This window comes from Mus caroli, chromosome X (assembly GCF_900094665.2).
Source record: "Mus caroli chromosome X, CAROLI_EIJ_v1.1, whole genome shotgun sequence".
In the NCBI taxonomy this organism is placed as follows: Eukaryota; Metazoa; Chordata; class Mammalia; order Rodentia; family Muridae; genus Mus; species Mus caroli.
Window position 1 is genome coordinate 88106592 of NC_034589.1, and position 24322 is coordinate 88130913.

The 24322-nt window shown below is 36.0% G+C and overlaps 1 protein-coding gene across 1 annotated transcript in view; it reads right to left on the minus strand.

Annotated features, from left to right (window-relative positions):
• The window catches only part of Pola1 (DNA polymerase alpha 1, catalytic subunit), a 407398-nt gene that overhangs the window by 238053 nt on the left and 145023 nt on the right, over window positions 1-24322 (minus strand). The window contains exons 25-26 of the mRNA XM_021153188.2: window positions 18823-18972; window positions 18322-18444 (exon numbers count right to left, since the gene is read on the minus strand). Of these exons, the coding sequence (XP_021008847.1) occupies window positions 18322-18444; window positions 18823-18972 (273 nt within the window). The remainder of the gene's footprint in view (window positions 1-18321; window positions 18445-18822; window positions 18973-24322) is intronic.

Sequence of the window (24322 nt, forward strand, 5' to 3'; positions counted from 1 at the left end):
ATGAATGAATGAATGAATGAATATATAGGGATCAAATCAAAGGGATAGGTGAAGAACAGGCAGGACAGTAGGAAATAAATAGCCTATGACCATACAGATTTCCCCAGTTTTATACAATTTTATTAACTTAATAAATGAAAACATTTTCTTCTCCATCCCATCTCCACAACCTTCAGCAAATATAAAATGCATTTAAAGAAACTATTTTCCTAAATCTCAGAATGACGTCTACATTTTATGCAAATATAAGGGGCTCTAGACTACACTTATTTGTTTTAGTAAAGTTGTATTGCTAGTGAAAAGAACTCAGAATGGTATCAGATAATGTTCAAATGCTGAAGATATCTTAGTTATTAATAATTTAGCAGTATGTCTAAATATTTACCAGTTACATATGGAGGTTGAGATCAGATCTTAATTCTCTTAATAAATTTATCATAACTGTCACAAAATTTAAGTCAAGGGTCACACTGAGGTGAGGGGAATAATTACTAACATCCCAAAATGAGAAAGAACCAGCTACAAGCTTGTGTTAGCATAAGACCTGAAGAATTGCTCTATTTTTCCCTGCTAATATATATCTGCAGATAATTTACAGTGATTCGAATTAGTAGCAGAAGGCTTGCAGTCCTAGAAAAATGAGATAGTCTGTACTGGAAAAGAGGTCCAAAGTATGGTTATGACAACAACATTAATGTGAAGAAGTTTCTTGCTATTAGTCTTTTGAAAGCATCAATCAGGCAAACATGAGGACAGTGACATCAAGTATAGTGGCATATACTCCGCACTTAAGAGGTTGAGGAAAGAAGATCATGACTTTGAGGTACCCTGGGCTCCTTAGCCACATCTATAATAGTGAAAAACAGTAATATCTAAAAGTGTCAAAGAAGACCCAGAAACCAAAGAATATTTATCAGGAAACTCTGAACTAGATTTTTAAAATACTAATTGATATAAGCCAACCTGTTTCAAAAATCAGCAGATTTCCTCTCATGTCTAGTTGACAATGTGTCTTCTATGACTACCAAAAGTTTTACTCCAAAAGCAAAAGTCAATCACTAAGTAATTACTTCCTAATTTTCAAGAAAAGTAATTTTTAGACAATAAGCATTCAATCCTCCACTCCTAAAATTCTGTAATATTCAGTAATGCTGCTATAGGTGTGGAGAGACCAGAGCTAAACAACTCAGCTTCTTTAATTAGCACAGTTAGTCCTTGCCATCCTTCAATCTATAATCAGAGATACAAAGGAGCCTAATCCAAAACAAAGCATTTCTTTTTTTTGTCTTGAGCTCCTTTCCATACCAGACTTAGTCACCTGTGTCCACTAACCATAAGACCTGACAGCTTATGCCACCTTTCTTCAGCAACCTGAAAACCAAAGTTCAAAAACAAAAGGGAATGAACTAACACAAAACACACAGAAAGCAGAAAGTAGAATCAACTAAAAGGAATGCCAACAAATGACATACTGAGTGGAAGGTTTGTACTAGATGATGTGTGGGGAAGAATTGAGTAAAACACACTGCCCGGCCCAGTGGCACTCTTTCTAGTAAAAGAAAGATGAACAAAAACAAATCAGTCAGTGATGACAAAATAGGAATAAAGCAGGATGCTAAATAAGAGCAATGATCACAATAGAGAAACTCCCACACTGGCACACAAAGAACAAGTACAGGAATGTTACTTCCCTAATAGTGGAAAACTAAACCACAACCTGAATGACTGGTAGAGACAGAAAAATAGACTACAAAACATTCACAAGATGTATATCTATAGGGCAGTTCAGATGAACAGTCAATCTATATGTAGCAACAAGGTAACATTTTAAAATACATAAATGAATATGCCAGTTCCAAGTCAAATGACACCATACCAATTATATCATTATTAATACCATAATATTAAGTGTCCTCAAGAAGGAAAGATGCTAGAAAACAGTATACAGAAGACAACAAGGACCTAGGATCTTTTATTTAAAAGGATATATAAACCAGTTATGGAAACTATTAACATGTATAAATTCTAGAACATGACTATGTATTTAATTCCTTATGAAAATAGCTGAAGATGGAGCTGGAAGGTCAGAATTAAGAGCACTGGTTTCTAATCAAGAGGACCCAGTTTGATTCCCTGCACCCACATAACAGCTCTCAACGCTCTGTGACTTCAGTCCCAGGGGATCCAGCACCCTCTTCTGGTCTCTGCAGTCACCAGGTACACACATGGTACATAGATACACATGCAAAGAAAAAACCTAACACATAAAAATAATTTAATTTCAAAACTAAGTTGAAAAGAAAACCATTTAATTTTTAAAAACTAGATGGGTATTAGTTCGGTGGATCTATCAAAATCAGTAGTCAAGGAATTCATCAAAAAAGGGTACTTTTGGAATAGCATTGGAAATGTAATTGAGGAAAATACGTAATTAAAAAAAAAAAAAAAAAAGGGAGAGACCTAAAGGTAAGACTTGAAGAAGATAAAAGGCCACTCTGCATCAAAACAGGAGGAGCTTTCTAGGCAGAAGGAATCAGTTACACAGAGGATCTATGTGGAAACAGAACATGTAACAAAATGCAAGAATAGTGAGTGCTGCAAGTGGGTGGACGAAGCTGGAGTGTGGGCGAGGCAGGCAGGTCATCAGCTATGCAGCACAAAAAGGGAGGTGAAGCAAATCACAGGGGACCGTGGAGTTCACTGTGACCTAAAACGAGAATCTACTGGAAACTTGAAGGTCCAAGTACAATTTAAAAATGGTTCAACATTGCTGTGTTGAGACTGGATTGAAGGGTCCAAGAAAAGAAGAGAGACAGTACCAGGAGGCTTCAGTTATGAAAAGACTGTAGACTGACCTACAAAGAAATCAGATGATCTGAATATTTTACTTGCACTTGGGATAAGGAAGCAGTAAGAAAAAACGATTTGTGGATCTAAAAATACTTAGTGCTTGCCATTCTGTACATACTACTTGTCTTAGTCAGGGTTTCTATTCCTGCACAAACATCATGACCAAGAAGCAAGTTGGGGAGGAAAGGGTTTTATTCAGCTTACACTTCCATACTGCTGTTCATCACCAAAGGAAGTCAGGACTGGAACTCAAGTAGGTCAGGAAGCAGGAGCTGATGCAGAGGCCATGGAGGGATGTTCCTTACTGGCTTGCTTCCACTGGCTTGCTCAGCCTCTTCTCTTATAGAACCCAAGACTACCAGCCTAGGGATGGTCCCACCCACAAGGGGCCTTCCCCCCTTGATCACTAATTGAGAAAATGTCCTACATCTGGATCTCATGGAGGCACATACCCAACTGAAGCTCCTTTCTCTGTGATAACTCCAGCTGTGTCAAGTTGACACACAAAACCAGCCAGTATACTACTTTAAAACATTTTACTACATGCTACTAATCTAACGGCTTTTTTTCTTTTGGTTTTACAAGGTAGGGTTTCTCTGTGTAGCCTTGACTGTCCTGAACTTATTCTGCAGAGCAAACTGACCTCAAAGTTCAGAGATCCTTTTGCCCTGCCCCTCAAATGCTATGACAAAAGATGTGCACCACCACTGCCTGGCTTACCGATGGATATTTTAAATGCATTTTTAAAACTGATTTAACGAAATTGAATGAACAAACTTATAAACTGGTAAGAGTGAGTGAATTAGTATAAATTCAAGCTGAAGGCATTAAATGACTAAGGAAGATTAGGTTAAATCAATCATGTAAAGTGAATTTTGGAGAATATTAAAGAGACTACATAAAAATTAGTGGAGTTGGTAGACTACTAGTGGTGTAGGTATTAAAAACACAAGAGATGGCAGGGAAAACAGAATTGTAAAATAATTTAGCAAGTAACAACACAAAGTGGCCTTTTTAGAGCAGATGGTTAAGTGTTCAGAAGAAAGAAATATGTAGTTGGAGGTAAAAGAAGTGAGGTCAGATATGACCATAAAAGGAGTTAATTATCTAGTCCCAGCACTTGGGAGACAGAGGCAGGCAGAGCTCTACAAGAGCTTAGGAGACAGAGGCCTAGCTAGCTGCTCTACATAGTAAGTTCCAGACCAATCATGTCTACAAAGGGAGAGCCTGCCTAAAAAAAAATAATAATAAAGATATTTATTATCTAGCAAACACTTACTTAGAACTATGTATGAATGACTAACATAGTATTATTAACAATTATTAACACATTAATATTTTAAGAAGGTATTAACAAATATTATCTGTGCTAGTTTGTGTTTGTCAACTTGACACAAACAAAGATTATGGGACCCTCAACTGAGAAAATACCCCTCCCAGATTGGCCCGCAGACAAGTCTGTGTTATTTTCTTGACTGATAATGTGGGGGCAACCAGCTGGGTAGGTTGTCTACAAAAGCAAGCTGAACAAGTCAAGGGGAGGCAAGCAAGGAAGGCTATTTCTCCATAGCCTCTCCTACTGTGCCTGCCTCCAGGTTCCTGGCCTGACTTCCCTTATAATGGACTAGAACTATAAGTTGAAACAAACTGCTTGTGCTCATGGTGTTTTTATCACAGTAATAAAACTCTAAGATATTACCTCATTTAATTCTTCAACAACCTCACTGGGCACTAAGACATCCTTATTAAAAGGGAAGCTGGGATTCAGAGAAGCTAAATAGTTCATCGGTAGTTCAGAATCACCCCAGGAAAAATCAGAGGCAGGGCAGAGAAGGCACTGACTTAAAGAGTAGGATGTAAATCAGTTAACTTGCTCCACAATTTACTTTTCCTCACTCTAACTTCTCAGGTATAAGCCCAAGACTTCTAATTTCTTTATACAGCAATTCAGCTTCATTGTCATGGCTCCCATCAAAGCAAACCAAGAACAAAAGATTCGATCACCTCCTAGTCCCTAATATGATGGAACGTTTCAAAGCAATCATTGTTAGTTTTTTTGTGACAGATGACCACTATCTACCTCCATGAAATAATACTACCTCTTCCTACATTGAACACTCCTTAATTCTAAGACCTCCCTCCTCTACCAGCATCAAGATGCAGACCCTTTGGACTGAGTCCTACACCTACTACTCTTTGTATTTTCTCCTCTGAAAATAATTTCAGCCATCATTTCTCTTTACATTAACTCTCAAATGTATATCCACACACTATAAAATTAACATATCCATTACAGAGTGCAGTTGGTTAAGAAGAAAGAATTCTAACATTCCATAGCACATATGGTTAACTATGTTGACAAGAATTAACTAATGTTCCAAACTACCTAGTAGAGGATTTTGAATGTCCTCAATGCAAACAAATGATAAATATTGTCAATAATAGAGAATGCCAACAGTCCTGTCCTGATCATTATATACATAAACTGAAATATATTGTACTTCATAAATATGTACAATTAAAATTAACAATATTTCTTAAAAATTAACATGTCCAAGATCAAACTGTTCACTGTTCCTTCTCCTTGTCCCAAATTTGGTCACCTTCCAATACTTTATTGAAAGGTCCCACCAATTTACCTACAGAAAACCAGAAGCTGACCTTAATATTCTGTTCTACCCTACACTATACATCTAATTCATCATGCCTTTGAAATCTTTAATTTTTAGTTTCTGAAATTACAATTAACATCATTTCTCTACTTCCATTTCTCCCCCCCCCCAGTATTCCCTTGCTCTCACAAATTTGTAGCCTCTCTTTTGTTTGTTACATATATATCCTCAAAGAAGCTTCTCTTTGCAACAGAGACCACAATCCAAAATGCCGAAAACAAGACATTTTGTGGTACTCAGTTTCAACTGATATATCTACAACACAATTTCTGTGCTTAAGGTTCAGAGACCATTACAAAAGAGTCTAAGAAGAACGGAAAGGTTGTTGCAAGACTGTCACATAGAAATGTCAGAGGGATTGGCTATACCAATGAAGTCTCATTCACAGGGTTGCCCCAAAAAAGACCTGAACTTCATTTTGTACTGGTTGTTTTTCTTTTGCCTACCTCTTATATTTTTCTCCCCCCACCACGCCCTGTCTGATTGTCTCACACAAGTGCAGTTACTAATGTATCTTGCATAGAATATTCTTATAATAGCCTACCAATCAGTTTCCCTTCTTCCAGTCTTTTAAGATTATTTTTTATTTTATAGATATGAGTGTTTTGCCTGCATGCATGTGGGTGCACTTTGACCAACACCCTAGTAGCTCTCAGCTCAAGTGCCCTGGACTCAGGATTCTTCTAATTTTTCATTCCATGTTAAGAGCCATTGCTATCAGAATTTATGTTCCTTTTCTTTGCATGTATTTTCTACAGTGTGGGATAGATGTTCATTTGACCAACTGATTGATGGCTCTCACCCACCATAACAAAAAACTTCCTGAGGACAAGATCTTGAATACTTAAAACTTACCACTGTCTCTCCAACACCAGCCCCAGTCTACACAGGACAATGAAGTACACTAAGATAAAATACTTTGTAGATGCAACCTACTATGAAATGATCATCTAACCTATCACTCACTGACAAGAGACTGAATCACCTGATCAAAGCCACACCATGTAAAAGAGTGAGTATCCTAGATGTCTATTCCATACGCTTTTTTGAATGCATTTCTGTTTGGACTTTTGTGTCTACACAAATAAACAAGATCATCTTCTTCTTTATTAGTAAGTAATCACGTGTCTAGCCTCCCAAACATTGGTTCTAGTTTTAATGAATCTTCATCCCATGCCTGTAGGTCATAAACAATGTCATTTATCTCTATTTCCCCCATGGTACATATTCAGCAAATATTACTTCAAGAAATTCTGGCTAGGAGACAATAATGAGCAACTGAATTAAGTATATCCACCCTAAGTCCCCCTTCTGAAAACAAGTTATTTTGTTTTCCCAACCAGAAAACCACTGAAGAACAAATATCAAGATTTTTTTCTGTGATGAAATTACCAGCTATCTATTGTATCATGCAACAAAATGCGGTAGAAATAGAACATGTACCCTACAGTGAGGAGCAGTGCTTAGAAATATGAACAATGTGCATTATTAATAGCCTATGTGCATATTCCTCTCCCCAACTATTACCCTCTTCCAGGGGAAAACACACCACCCTCCTACACTGAAATGTAGCTGCTTCTATGTTGGCAGGGCAAAGGCCCCTGAAATAAATATAGACAAATGTCTGAGACTTCAATCTATGAAAGAAATTCAATCTTTGTTCCATTCCCATCCCCAGTCAACATTCAGCCTTAAGGCAAATAAATTCCATCACTAGACTCAAAAGACAAACCTTATTTTAACTGTTAAAAAAAAAGTCAATAAAAATAGGTAATTACTAACCCGTGTGTGTGTGTGTGTGTGTGTGTTTGTGTGTGTGTGTGTGTGTGTGTCACTCACACACACTACTACTCAGAGTAGTGAGAATTCCAAAGATGGCAAAAAAGCCATTTCTAGAAATCACTTGTGCTTTGCTGTTCTTTTAAAAATATGAACAGGGATTTACTTTACTGTTATAGTCTACTTCATGTTGCTTTGTCAAAGGGGGGGAGACTATCAAAGGACAATTTTAGATTTTTGAGACTCTAATACATTCAACTTTAAAGAGGATACAAGCCAATTCAATCACAAAAAGTAATAAAAAGGAAACAAGGACAGCTGTACAATTCAATGCTAGCACTAAATTTCAAAGTATAAGATCTAAAAAAAAAAAAAAAATGACTATAAAGGGCCCAGGAATCTCTGGGTTAAAATCAAATCACTACACACACACACACACACACACACACACAGGCACACATACAAATATACTATTATCATTGCTTTCTAGAAGTCCCAACTTACCAAGCTCAATTCACTGTAATTTAACAGACTATTCATGATCTGACAAAACAACACGAGGCTCATAGTGCCCAGTGAAATTAGTGTCTGCTCAGTCGACCAGTCCTGAATTATAAGCACAATAAACTTAACATGGAGGTACCTTTAATGGGCCTGATTATACTGTTGTGAAAAGCAGTTAACGTCACCAGGCAGTACAAGACGCCAAAAAAATAGGTTCTTCTAATTAGTAATAAACATACTGTGTGCCTAAGGAGAAAGTATAATGCCTTCACGTACATTACAGATGAAACACACCCTGGCATCTGACTCATTTGGGGGTGAGTGAGGGAAAATCCTCAAGGTTATTGGGTGTTGTCATGTCATCCATAAATTTTTTTATGACAGGTAAGGAGAGAAAAGCTTATAATGAAGAAAAAGTCAAAGCTTTGGATTTTTACAACTCTTTTTACCTTAATTGAATTAACTACAATTTGTAAAAATAAGAGGGGTATAAGAGAGGGAAATGTTGTATGTCACTCCCTCTTTCCTTAAAAGTGGTATTACTCAGGAAATAACCAGTACAAACTGACTAGAGAAACAGACAATTAAACCCTACACCAGTTTCCACACTACTGGTGAACAATAGTTAATAACTTCACACTTTTCTTTTTGTCTTTTAACAAGTAGGGAATAGCACTTTTGAAATCATTACTGCTCTGTCATCTTGGTTTGCTGCCAAAGCAAGAGCTTTAGAACACCTGTCAAATAACACACAGCTTGTAAAAAAGAAACATATACCAAAATAGGCTGATATAAAATGTTCACATATGCAGAAAATGGGACGAATTTACGTTAACAGAGTCATTCATTCTAAAGAAGGTTGGAGAAGAAAGGAAAAGATTTCCAAGGTCATGGTCTATGTGATTTGAGTCAATGTAATAAAACTTAATCTTAGAGATCGGTTACAATGACAGTCAATCTGATACAATTTCTCTCTTACCCTTATCCATATTCCCAATGGTTTCTGTAATTCAAAGGGCAAAATATCAAAGCAAAAATATTCTATTTGTACCTCCTACAAATGTACAAAGTACCCATTTTCTTGTACAGAGTATCCTGGCTATTCTTATAAACTCAAAATAGGCTTAAATATCTAGACTACATAAAAACTGTATCCTCCACATCCATCTATTTATAACTGCAGAAATACATAGATGAGCATGGCCTCAGAGTGAGGGCAAACAAAGATCACTGCATGAGACATGGGAATATGTAGGACACAAACACATGTACAGTGAAAACTAATAATAGAAAATCCAATATGTAAGTGGAAAAGGGCACAAGTTGAAACTGAGAATAAACAAATCTTTGAGAATTATCTGGCAAATGATCCCAAAAGCATGGAGACGCCAACCCACAATGACAATGCTAGGACCATGCATTAATATAATGAAGCCAGGTAGCAAGGGCAGGGGGATCCTCTCTCTGACAAATATACAGGCATATGGACCCCACTTGAACTCTTCAAGGCTCAGGTCAGACAAGTATGTAGCAGTCATGAAAAACTTAAGTAATTGCAAAAGAAAGAAATGAGAAGGTCCTTAAGTGCTTCCTTGATGAAGCCTTCTCTCATACTCCCAAACCCAGATCTATTTCACAAGATGGCCCCCAGTCAGGTGAGGCTTGAGCCCGTCTGCATCTTCCCAGGTGCCTCTAATAAAATCCAACTTTAGGCTCTCCTAAATTTGTACCTTTCAAATGAATGAATCACTTAGAGGGACTGATATTTAACTTTTATTAACCAGAAAAAAGAAGGTCATGCTGCATTTGGATCAAGTCTTTTTTTTTTTTTTTTGGGGGGGGGGCTATTGTTTTAAATCGTAGGGATCATTTCAAATTAGGCCTAAGTGTAACATATTTATTTCTATAAATGTAATATTGTGTTGTATCAGAGACTGATATATAGGCTTGTACAGAGTATGCTAGCTATTATTATAAACTAAAAATAACTATGAACTAATCAGTACTCCCCAGAGCTGTGTCTCCAGTTGCATATATAGCAGAGGATGGCCTAGCTGGGCATCAATGAGAGGAGAGGCCCTTGGTATTGCGAAGATCATATGCCCCAGTACAGGGGAATGCCAGGGCCAGGAAGTGGGAGTGGGTGGGTTGGGGAGCAGAGTGGGGGGAGGGGAATATAGGGGGCTTTGGAGATAACTTTTGAAATGTAAATGAAGAAAATATCTGGGGGGAGGGTATGGGGGACTTTTGGGATAGCATTGGAAATGTAATTGAGGAAAATACGTAATAAAAATATATTAAAAATTTTTAAAAAAGAAAATATCTAATAAAAATGCCTTAAAAATAAAAAATAATAAAAAAATAAACTCAAAATAGGCTTAAGCCGGGCATGGTGGCGCACGCCTTTAATCCCAGCACTTGGGAAGCAGAGGCAGGCGGATTTCTGAGATCGAGGCCAGCCTGGTCTACAGAGTGAATTCCAGGACAGCCAGGGCTACACAGAGAAACCCTGTCTCGAAAAACCAAAAAAAAAAAAAAAATAGGCTTAAATATCTAGACTACATAAAAACTATATCCTTCATATCCTCCTATATTTACAAATGTATGCTGTTTATAACAATAAGCTTATATGAATATACGCTGGTTTGGTTTGGTTTGCAGTTATGATGATTAAACGGAGGGTCTTGCATATACAACATAGACATATGATCACTGAGCTACAATTACAGACAGAAATATCTAACTTTTTGTCACTACATTTCTCACCAATTATTCACAATCTAAGTTGCCATAATCTGGACTAGCCTCTTATGGGGTGTTTTCCAATGCAGAGCTTCTTCTTCTCCACCTGATATTTAGCAGCATTATTTTCACCAATTTTAGAAAGGATATACCAAGTGGACAAGCAAGCCAAGATGTTTAATATATCAATACAAATAATCTGCAGTTAAAATGCTACTTATTTAATGGTAGGGAATTATTTCTATACAATTTAACTGTACATAAGAACCTAGACTCTAAAAACAACTATTAAGTTTATGCTAATAAGACTTACACCTCATTTCACATAAATTACCACAAATTCTGAATTTAGAATTAGCAGAATACAAATAAAACCCAATAATGTATATTATCAATTCTGGAAATTGCAAAAAACTTCAAACTCAAACATCCCTCAAATATGCCAATAAAAAGTTTCTCTGACTTTGAATTTCATAATGTAAAGGAATTCAAACATGAGTAACCTATAATCAACTAAAAGATACAATTTTTCTAACATGAGCTATATCTGCAAAATTGCAATAAACCATCATTTTAGCCCTCAAAAAAAGTCTTATTAACCTCATAAGTTTTATTTTGTTTTGTTTTTAGATCAAGGACTACGTATAATACTGAATGTCTGTTAATATATAACACTGGGAAGGCAGAGCTGGAGAATCATAAACTCTTAAGAAAACCAGAGATACATATCAAATCGCAGATTAGCATACCTATGAAACAATAAGAGATTTGCAATGCAATAAAATAAGACATGTATGTCCATGTAGGCAATCAACAAAGACAGTACATGACTTAATAAATATGAAAAGAAAACTAATTCAACTCCTAATTAAGGAAAGAAGAATTAAAATCACAACATGAAAGCATTTTTACTCATTAAAATTCTGATCCAAGTATGGTGGAACAAGTCCGTAATTCTAGCATTTGGGAGGCTAAGGTAAGAGGATAGCAATTTCAAGATAACCCAGGAAAATAAAACAAATATGAAGCACTGTGAGCTACACAGAGAAAACCATTGATAAAACAAAACAAACACCCAAGTAATAACGATTATTTAAGTATATTTACAAATACATGGTAAATGAAAAATCCTTCAAAAATAGACAAGTTTCAGAGTAGAAACTATCAACAAGCTTCGGTCAAAACTAGGTATCAATCTTGAAATTGGTAACTGAATCTGTAACTTGCCAAAGATATGAACTTATTTGACAGAAGAAATTAGCTTGTTATATAGTAAATTAAATCTAACACATTATCTAGTATAACCTGTTTTTATAGAAAAAAATTTTAAAAGATGAGAACATGGCAATTCAAAATAATGGTAAAGCTAACATACTGGCATACCTTTAATCCCAATAACAAAAAAGCAGAGGCAGAAGAGCGTCCATCTAGGTTGAATTCTAAGTACAGCCTACACTGAAAGATCCTACTCAAAAATGTGGAGGGGGCCTTTAAGAAATCCAATGCTTTCAAAGATGAAAGTCTTGGAGAGATTAGAGATACAATGCAACATAATAAAAGAAGTTAACAGCAAACCTACAGCCAACATCAACTTAAATGAATAGAAACTCAAAGCATTTCCACTAAAATCAGAAAGACAAGATTGTCCATTCTCTCATTGCTGCTCTGTTCATAATAGCCAGAAATTATAAATAATCTAGATGTCCCTCAACAAAAGAATAGATAAAGAAAATGATATATTTACACAATGGAGTATTACTCAGCCATTATATAATTAAAAAAAAAAAAAAAACAAGAGGAAGAAATTCTCAGGTAAATGGATGGAACTAGAAAAAAAAAAATCCTGAATGAGGTAACCCAGACCCAGACAAACAAATACAATACATATCCACTTCCATGAGGACAGTAGCTATTGTGTCAGTGATAACCAAGCTGCAATCTGTAGCACTACAGAGTTAGTTTACAGATTAAGGGACTGAGCAAGCACAGTGGAGAGGAACAGAGCAGTCTCCCTAGGAAAAGTACATAGAATGGACAACCAAGAGTGAATAAACTCAGTGGCATCTTTGGAGGTTCCTGGTGTCATAATGTCACATCTGAGCTTTTCCCCTTTTCTCTGCTCATTTTACCCTCCAGTTCTCCTTTGCTTCCAGGTTAGTGTTTTCATTAGACTCCTCAGTACGTAAACAGGATCTTTGTGTCTATATCCATTTCCTGTGCTCTCTTCCCTCTGTTTATTCATTTTGTTCTATTTGGCTGTGTTAGTTTTTTGTTTTATCATATTATATTATATTGCCCTAAAAGCTTGCTTGTTTTCTAATGAGAATCTGGATGGAAAAGGGAGTGGGAAGAAACTGGGAGTAAAGGGAGGGGCAACTGTACTCTAGAACTACATATGTATAATGTGGGGGGAAGCTATTTTCAATATAAAGAAAAATATCAAAAAGGAGGAGGAAAATGAGAGAACAAAAATATACTCAGTCATATTCACTCACTAAAATGTTATAGAATAGTTAACATAAATAAGTAAAATCTAAAAATGTATCAAAGGGATGTATTTAAATTGTGATATACAGAACAAAATTTGTCTCAACGTTTCTTTTCAAACTATAAAAGAATAAGCATAGCATGACACATGAATACTAAAAAAATTCAAATATAGCAAATATGAAAATGAACACATACACACTTGTATATTATAAAATGGAAAAGACAGGTGAGGGAAGAAAAATAGATAACAGGATAATTACCATTGGAAGAAAAAGGTAGAGAGAGAGTCTCTAGCCATTTCTGTTTTATTCTTTCTTTTAAGTTAAAACAAAACTAGGCTGTATTTCATGAAAAATACTGGAAAACTGAAATATCCATTTATTTCAAAGTAAAGCCAAAGGATGGTTAATAATTTAAAGCCCCTCTTCCATCATAGACAGCAACAAGAGCCTTCTGCCAGTGCCACTCCCAAGGACTCCTCACTAGGACCACTTCACCACCAAGGTAATCTCAGAACGCCTAGAGAGCCTAGAGAGTAATGGTTGCATGCAATGATTTAGATGCATTTTCTAAAATGAACAAATTCAGTTCTGAAAACCAGATCTCCTACAACTGGTAGACAAACAGGCTGGCAATGACTCACTCCAGCCTACAGGACAGTAAAATGAAAATACATGGTCCACTCCTGAACAGTGCACTTGAAATTGCAATCAGAAACACAAACCAAAAATTGTTTCTTCAAGAACACAGAAATAAGAGAAGATAGAAACAAATAAATAATAATTCACTAAGTACTAATTATTTCATAAGGAGAACTATTACTATTATGTTACATGACAAATATGCTTAGAAATCATTAAAAAAGTTAAATTCCTCAAATTTCAAAAAATCATATTCAAAGAGGCAAAATCACATACAATCATCTACAATTTTCTTTAGAGTTGCCTGTGGTACTATAACTAAGAAAATAATGTATCTCCATGATCAGAGAGATATGATTTATCCACTCAATGAAGAATTCACTTACTAAGATAAATTAAATGACTGTTCTCATCAATAAAACTTACAAGGCAAAAAAATATATCATTTCAAACACTAAAACACTAACTCTATTAGATTATTACAATCCTTTGGACCATTTTAACCTTTATTTAGTATTTTCAAAACTGGTAAAAATCTAAAATATAAATATTTAAGTCACTAAATGGCCTTCACATTATTGTTCACAGAATAAAATCTCTAATTGATTAATGATCTTAGGGTGTCTATCGCCATCTAGTGAACAATCACTTCAATTACTACACCATACACTTGACATTTGATACTTGTCTTCATAGTCTAAATATTTGTGCCCACTCAGTGTTACCCAAATTCTCTCCCAATTTCATTTTTATGCCCCTTCAGGCTCACATTGGTAATAAAAGCAATTACAAATGGAAGTGTTACAGATTCACTTCTAAAAGTGTCTATAAATGAAGTTTGTGTATTTCTTCTCTGGAAATGCTCAATGATTTTGAAATAATTTGTATACTGTGAGGTTCGTACATGAGATTCCTTCAACAGCAACTAATTCCTCTATCATCAAGCAATTAAAATTATGGAATAGTTGAAGTATGAAGTATTGAAAGATCACATCTGTGAAAAGGCAATATTTATTCCCATTTGACATATTTTTGCTTTTATTATAAATCTGTTTTTAAGAGTACAGTCAGTAATTACTTCAGTATTCTAACAGCCATAGTACATTTACTTACAGAAATTTTTAGGTCACCAGAGTCAAATCTGCATGATCCTAACAAAACTAAGCAACTAAGTACTCACAAAATCTACTTAAAAATAAAAAAGGAGGAAAACTTTAAGATCATACCAAAATACAAAATTTCATGCCTCCCCAAATTCTACATTTATCCATATCCAAATAAAAAACCTTATAATTTTCTCAAAGACATGTCACCAGGTTTCCTTCTCATTTCTACTTGAACTTTAATTTAAATTGGAAGTTTAGATGCAAAAAACTATTAAGGTCTTCAGGCTACTGTCTAAACTATCTTACAAGAAAAGCAGCAAGTTTAGTAAGTTGCAAAGGTATTGCGAATTCTCAACTTTATCTTTCCTACCTCTTTAGTAATTAAAAAGTGCTTGAGGCTGGGCAGTGGTGGCGAGTGCCTTTAATCCCAGCACTTGGGAGACAAAGGCAGGCAGATCTCTTAAGTCGAGGCAAGCCTGGTCTACAGTGAGCTCCAGGACAACCAGAGCTACACACAGAAACCCTGTCTCAAAACAAAACAACAACAACAAAAATGCTTGACAGATGTATATTTGCAATTAGAGCACATAAAGGGGCTTGGGTTCAAGGTCAAACTGTGGTATATGGTCATACACTATCTCAAAACACAATGAAAATCGTTAAAAACAACAGACTCCAAAATATATAGGAAAATGATAGTAAAACCAGAGAATAGTGTCAGTAATACTACCACCAAAACATTAGCAATAATTTTTATTTTCGTAAATAACTTCTATAGAGATCTTTGGAGCTTCCAAAATAAGAGTTGCAGAAAGCAGGTATACTATATCCTTATTGTTTCTCATTAACTTCACATTAAAGATATAATTCCAACTCTGTAGAAGGTATTGTATATGGAAAGGAACACATGAAAAAGAAAAGGAGGAATGCAGAAACTATGAATGTAAATCACATGATTAATTCTAGATTTGCCTGAAATCCTTTGTAATGAACTAAAAAAGAAGGTTTTATATTTTACTTAAGATATATTATCACTATATTTTATAAAGAAAAAAACTAAAAATTTAGTTTAGTTCTGTTACATATTGATCAACAAAAAGTAAAAATTGGGTTTCAATTCCGTATTAAATATCCAGCCAAAAGAAAACACTGCCCTTAAAATATAACGGATTAGGGAAGTAGGAGAGATCATTGGACAAATTTGGGGCTTATCATTATCAACGGTGCCCTTTTAAGCTTGTGGATTTCTAAGCCAATGCAGAAAATGTAACAACAGGGATTTCTCAACAGCAAGAGGCACTCTCCAAGGGAGTAAATTGTCAACTATTGCCTCTCGTAAGAAACTTAAGAGTAACCTTGATCCAATCTCAATAGTCAACCTATGTATTATCACCCAGTTGGGGCATAGTGAGTGCATTTCCTAATACAAAAATAAGATGGTATTCTATCAGAACCCACTGGATATATATATATAGATATAGATATAGATATATAGATATATAGATATATACAAAATTTAAATAATTTTGAGGTAAACTTAGCCTAAGAATCTGAAAACATCTTTATCTTACTTCAGCTAGCCCCTAAAATCATCTATACATTTGTCATTTTAAAAAAATAGGGTCCATGTCATATGTTGAAAAGGATGACTGTCTAGTAATAAGATAGATTATAAGGCAAAACTGCACTTGCAAAAGCCATTCTCTAATGGTGAAGCCTAATGCAGTAAAAGACTTATAATCAGAAAGATACAGGTTCAGTTCAAACTAGCCATTTACTATCCTTTACCTCCTTGAATCTTAGCTTCTTCATTTACAAAACAGAATGCTACTACATGCCAAAGGACTCTGGTGTAGTTTTGATATGATAATGCATAAAACAGCTCTTAACATGCCATCTTTATTCAATACATGTAGTACCCTTCTATGTCTTAAGCCACATATCTGAAATAAGGCTGCAAAAGAAAAGTGACTTGAAATATCATGACATTTGTTTCATGTCATAAGCAGATGTATACTGGTGAATACAATAGTCACTCTCCACGTTACCCATTCAAATTTAAATTCATTATAATTAAAATTACATAAGTCTAAAAACCAAGTTCCTCATCTATTCATAATAACCAAGTATGAAGTGTTCCCCACCCACTTGTGGCAAGAGGCTATTGCATATAGATAGTGTAGATAAAAATCACTTCTCTATCTTTAAAAGTTCTGCTGGACAGAGTTGCTAAAGCCAACATTGTCCTGAAAGGGCCAAGTGTGGCTTTGCAGGCCACATAAGACTTTATCCTGACTACTCAAGTCTACAACATAAATGAAGAAGCTTGGCTCCACTTCAATAAAACCTTAGTTATATAACACAGAACAGGTTAGATTTGGCCTATAAGCCAGCATGTTAAAGATGAGTCCAGACAATCAATATCACCACTGTATACTATGTTTAAAATTAAGTAGCATTAAATTCACTAAAACAGTATCTTAATGAACTTGACTGAATTCAATATTTAATATAACCATACTTTTATAGATTATAAAAATCAAAACCTCCACACAAAGCATTAAAGTAGATGAACTTAAAATGTACATAAAGTGTTAGTATTTAATGGTAATTGGTCTATCATCCTCAAGTATGTAAATATATAACTCCAGCCATGACATGGCCCGAGAATTGTGAACTCATATGCCCAAAAACCTATTGAAAATGCATAGAAATCTGTTACCCACAAAGACAACACATAGAAACTGGAACTCTGGATCCCTGTTTTGCTTCCTTAGTAAAAATAAAAGGTTCCATTAGCTATTCTCCTAATTCTACTTTTTCTCATATTACACATTAAATATCAGTTAAACACATAAAAATTAGCTCCATTATGTTAGCATAACTAATCCAATCTAAGCCTAAGCTAGCCTCCAGACAGTTGAGGTCAACACCACCTTAATAATCTGAAGTACATTTACTTCTAACACCAAGATTTATTTATTTGTTTGTTTATTTATTTATTTAATATATATAAGTACACTGTAGTTGTTTTGTCTTCAGACACACCAGAAGAGGGCGTCAGATCATATTGCAGATGGTGTGAGCCACTATGTGGTTGCTGGGAATTGACCTCGGAACCTCCAGAAGAGCAGTCAGTGCTCTTAACCACTGAACCATCTCTCCAGCCCCATCCTAGGCGTTTTTATACTTATTCAGCTGTTTTCCCAAACTGTTCTCATCACTCAGGTCCTCTCTCACCTCCCTTCCCCCACCAGTCTGGGTCAAATATAAGCTTTGCATAATACTTCACATTCAATCTTTATTGCTTACAGCAAGGCTGGCATATAGACATTCAAAGACTACATGTGTGTGTGCGCACAGAGGGGGGGGGCGGGGGGAGGCAGGACTGACAAGTGAATTCTTATTCAAATGCCTATTTGTCTCAAACTTACTCTAAAGAAGAAATATTTGAAACTGTAAAAACTAGATAAGAAAACTTATCTCTCCCATATTGTAGCATATATTTACAGATGACAATTTTATTTTGCAATTTACCTCCCTTCCTTTGTATGTCACCAAGGCAGCCAATGGTTTAGCATAAAATCTGCTGTACGAAAATCCCAGGCAACCATACATACTGTTTGCTGTGAGCTTCAAAGCCTTCTGTCGGATATCATACTGCAGGTCAACAAAGACAAAAGATATACAATACCTGTAAATGCTTAAACATTACATTGGATGTCCTTTTAGATCACAGTGAGGAGAACTGATCAATACTGTGTGGTGGTGGGGACACTTACTACTCAATCTGTTGCCTTACCCTCCGAGAAGCAAGTAGACAGATCCCTAATTTCCCAAGATTCTGTGAGATCTTACTAAGATTTTACAGCTAGAGAATCCTTCCATTCTCAAGCAGTCTAGCACTTCGGAATGGATATTATCCAAAATAAAATAAGCACATACATTTGCCCACACCATTCTATTCATCCTACTCCTCAATAATCAAGTGTTAGAAGCTGAAACTGTCTCCTAACACCTTGCAGAGAAAAGACTTACCTGAAGAACAAGGTCTGGATTTAAATCTTGCTGTTTCATTAGCTGTTTGACTTGTTTTCTCCGCTCTACCAGTTTCCGAATCTCTCTGGGCAAAATGCCCATATCTAAGTTTGGGTCTGGCAACTCAGGGATCTGTTCTTGTTCCTCATCCTGAAAAACATACGATAGAAACGTCAAATAAATTATGAGTCTTTCCTGTATGAGGAAATCAATAATACATGAGCAGTTTTAAAAGGTGCTGATCTAAGTGTGGTGGTACCAACCTGTAGCCCCAGTACTAGGGAGGCTGAGGCAGACAGATCATAAGGTCAAGGCCAGCCTGGGCCACATAACATGTCCCAGATCACTACGGGTTACAGAGTAAATCACTGCCTCAAAAACCAAAACAACAACAGAAACCACAAAGAACCCAAACAAGAAAAAGATCTGTGTGGTTATAAACTACTGACAGCCCTGCCCGCAATTCTATCAGCTTGGGTTACTGTCTCTGTTGCTCACACTTGTTACTTTACTTTCATGTAAAAGAATGGATTTCACAAACGTGGAGCAACATGTTTGGGGAAATTGTTTTTAAAATACAAATGCTAAGATAGACTTCTAATATTAAAAAAAAAAAAAAACAGCAGCTAAATTCTTGTTTTATAGCATTTGTACAACCAAACAAAACGCTACAGAATGTTTCACAACAACTACTGTAAATGCTGTTAAAAATACAGAAGTTCTATAGGTCATGACATTTCTAAAACTTAATGTACATAATGCGCGCGCGCACACACACACACACACACACACACACATATATTCCTTAGCATTTATTGAGTACCTTTTACCTATAAATTGCTTTGCAATCACCAGAAGAATAGCAACATTTTAGAAAGGCAATCAGCAGTCATCTTATATTAAAATTTATAGCAGGAAAAAGCAGGGAAAGCATTAAGCCTTTTTTTCTCAAGCCTCCATTAATTCTATTAACAGGCTGCAAAGAACAGCCAGGTGTAGTTACCCTTTGAAAGATTCAAAATTAAAAATAAACCTTTTGGCTTAAAGCATGTCAAGTCAATGCCACTTGATAACCCAGCCTTTACAATGTACCTGATTTTATAAAGATCAATATCATAAAATGAACACTTATAGGGAACTATTGTTTTGCAATATAGAACATGATGTGGACCTATTATAGAGAACGTCCACTGTATTTACAGCACCTAGAGAAGTCACACAAAAGGTAAACTGAGCTCTTTCCTTCATGCTCTATCTCTGTCCTCTCCTCCAGCTCCCCTCCCCCTATCCCACTACCCCCTATCTCTTTCCACTCACCGCTGGCCTCTACTCCTCTGCGTGTTCGCGCTTTCTCTATCTCTGTCTCGGTCTTCTCTCTGTATTACCTCTCAGCTCAGCTCCCCTCCCCATGCCTGAATAAAGTATACTCTATAATTTAAAAAACAAACAAACAAAAAAAAAAAACAAAAAAACAAAAGGAAACTGAAAGATTCTTAGGTCAGGACATTTAGAATTCATCTGAAACCCTAACAGCACTTCCAGGGTGACACTAACTGCTCCCTCCCTTTGAAATAATACAGAATCACAAATTGCCTAATGTATAGTATTTCTTAAAATGACCTCTTGGGTCTTTCCACTCTATTATATACATATAACCCAAAATAAAAATTTCAAATAGGCAAAACACTGGTGGGCATCAGTTGTGGAAGAACAATGATAACTGTGACTGTGCTTAAAAAATAGCAGGACAGAGCCAAAGAATATTTATCAACAGCAACTGTTAGTTTTAGGGGTTGTTTGTGTAATAATTTCTTTTTAAAATTATCTTCTAGTCCCTCAGATAGGTCTACTCTTAGCAAACAGGTTTGAAGAAAGTGAAACCATCCTTGTGAACAGAGGTAATGGGACCAGAAATGATGACGAACTCAGTCAAGTCTACTCTCTTTGGAAAATATGAAATTGGAACAGAAAAAAAACAAATCCAGACATGCTGAAAATAAAGGGTAGATAAATTCAGAACCTGTAGGGCAAATGGGGTCTCAGAGGGAATCAGGAAGAGGGAAGAAGAGGACAAGGGGGTAAAACAAATAAAATGTGACGAGTAATAATCCTGTCCTATACTGATTCAGAATTTCTTAGCAGTACAGAAGAAGCTACAAGCACAGATAAAACAGGATGGTAAGTGAAACAAGCCACACCTGAGCAAAATTCACATACTGTATGATTCCAATTATACAGACTGTCCAGAGCAGGCAACTATGCACAGTAAGAAAGATTGGTGGCTTCTGGTGAGAAAACCAAGCTCCAATAGACAGTTACAAAATCAAGGACACATTGCCTTGATTAAGCTCAATAGATCGAAAAGAAAAAGTTGTCAATGTGGAAAGGAGGTTTGTAGGGAGAAAGGAAATAAGGAAAGGTGAGGATGAGAGTTAACAATGCATCATATACTGCCAAAGAACAAATAAATAAAAACCTTTAGTTTAAAAAGAGGATTAATGGCTAAGTACAGCTAGGAACATAAAAGAAGTTGATAGAGGTGGCAGCTAAACAGTTTAGTTTTGTGTTTCTTTGCTTTTGTGGAATAATCACCTGTAAGAAGTAATTTTTACAAACTCTATGAAGAAATTAAAAATGGGGATACAGTCAGTGATACAGAACCTGACCAGCACATGCAGAGCCTTGGATCACTCTCTTGTCCTGATATAAATAAATAACTGACTGTATTCCCACTTCAGCTTTCTACTGTTAAATGTCTGAAAACTGTTCATTTTTAACTTGAAGACTTTGCCGCAAGTGGCATTCCAGTTTATAAGGATTTTCTATATTGGCCTTCAGCTTAGAGTTGTCCATAAATTTTGGTTAAATCCATTTTAGTGTTTTCGTTGCGATAGCTGTATAATGTATATCTACATATCTATATATATAGATATATATCTGTGTGTTTATACATGTGTGTATGTGTGCATGTGTATGTGTATATGTGTATATGGATACTTGTGTGTATGTGTATTGTGTATATCTGACTGTGTGCATATGTATGTATGTGCATATACGCATTTTTCACTGTTGAGTTCAAGTATTGTAGCATGACTATCGGTTCTAATAAAGCTTTTACATTTAGGGTTATTAATTGCCATCTCCTACTCCTATCATACGTGTCAAGTAGTCCATTTAACTTTACCATATAATGCAATAAAGTTATATTTCCATACAAAAAAAGAAACTAAAAATGACACACTATAAATAGGTTAACTGTATAGTAGTAAACTAAACCTCTACTACGTTGCTTATGCAAAGATACAAACCCGTCTAAGTTTCTTTATCAGCCCTCATTTTGGATAACTAAAAAAGTACATAATTAGGGCTGGAGAATTAGTTCAATGGATGAAAATGCTTACTGAGCAACCATGACAACCTGAGTTTATATCACCAAAACCTTGGAAAAGAGCAAGAACAAGGATCAGTGACTAGTCTGCACAGGTGAGTATGCGGACTACAGAAGCTATACAGCTTCTAGAACAAGCCCTGTTTCGGGCCTTCATCTTCAGCTAGGAGGCAGGTCCGAACTTCGGATATCTGTGCACCTTCCCTGCAAGAGGAGAGCTTGCCTGCAGAGAGTACTATTATCACTGAAACTCAGGAGAGAGCTACACTCCCAGGTCTGCTGACAGAAGCTAACAGAATCACAGGAGGAACAAACTCCAGCCAGAGACAGCTAGAACATCTAACACCAGAGATTACCAGATGGCAAAAGGCAAACATAAGTCTCTTACTAACAGAAACCAAGACCACTCACCATCATCGCAACCCAGGACTCCCACCTCAGCCAGTCCTGGGCACCCCAACACACCCGAAAGGCAAGACTCAGATTTAAAATCATGTCTCTTGATGGTGGTAGAGGACATCAAGAAGGACATTGAAAACTCACTTAAAGAAATACAGGAGAACACTGCTAAAGGGTAGAAATCCTTAAAGAAATACAGGAAAACACAACCAAATAGGTGATGGAATTGAACAAAACCATACTAGACCTAAAAAGGGAAGTAGACACAATAAAGAAAACACAAAGTGAGACAAAGCTGGAGATAGAAACCCTAGGAAAGAAATCTGGAACCATAGATGCGAGCATCAGCAACAGAATACAGGAGATGGAAGAGAGAATCTCAGGTGCAGAAGATTCCATAAAGAACATGGACACAACAATCAAAGAAAATGCAAAATGGAAAAGATCCTAACTCAAAACATCCAGGATATCCAGGTCACAATGAGACCAAACCTACAGATAATGGGAGTAGATTAGAATGGAGATTTTCAACTTAAAGGGCCAGCAAATATCTTCAACAAAATTATAAAAGAAAACTTCTAAAACGTAAAGAAAGAGATGCCTACGAACATATAAGAAGCCTACAGAACTCCAAATAGACTGGACCAGAAAAGACATTCCTCCCAACACCTAATAATCAGAACAACAAATGCACTAAATAAAGATAGAATATTAAAAGCAGCAAGGGAAAAAGGTCAAGTAATATATAAAGGCAGGCCTATTAGACTTACACCAGACTTCTCAACAGAAACCATGAAAGCCAGAAGATCATGCACAAACGTAATGCAGACCCTAAGAGAACACAAATGCCAACCCAGGCTACTATACCCAGCAAAACTCTCAATTATCATAGATGTAGAAACCATAGTATTACAAAATAAAACCAAATTCAAACAATATCATTCCACGAATCCAGCCCTTCAAAGGATAATAAAGGGAAAACACCAACACAAGGAAGGAAACTACAGAAAGTAATCCTTCAAAAACCATAAAAGAAGACAGCCACAAGAACAGAATCCCAACTTTAACAACAAAAATAACAGAAAGCAACAATTACTTTTCTTTAATTTCTCTTAACATCAATGGACTCAATTCCCCAATAAAAAGACATAGACTAATAGACTGGCTACACAAACAGGACCCAATATTTTGTTTCTTACAGGAAACCCACCTCAGGGAATAGAACAGACACTACCTCACAGTGAAAGGCTGGAAAACAATTTTCCAAGCAAATGGTCTGAAGAAAAAAGCTGGAGCAGCCATTCTAATAGCAAACAAAATTGACTTCCAACTCAAAGTAATCAAAAAAGAAAAGGAGGGGCGCTTCATACATATCAAAGGTAAAATCTACCAAGATGAACTCTCAATTCTGAATATCTATGCTCCAAATACAAGGGCAGCCACGTTCATTGAAGAAAATTTACTGAAGCTCAAAGCACACATTGCACCTCACACGATAATAGTGGGAGACTTCAACAACCCACTCTCACCAATGGACAGATCCTAGAAACAGAAACTAAACAGAGACACATGGACACTAACAGAAGTTATGAAACAAATGGATTTAATTGATATCTACATAACATTTTATCCTAAAACAAAAGGATATACCTTCTTCTCAGCGCCACATGGTACCTCCTCCAAAATTGACCATATAATTGGTCACAAAACAGG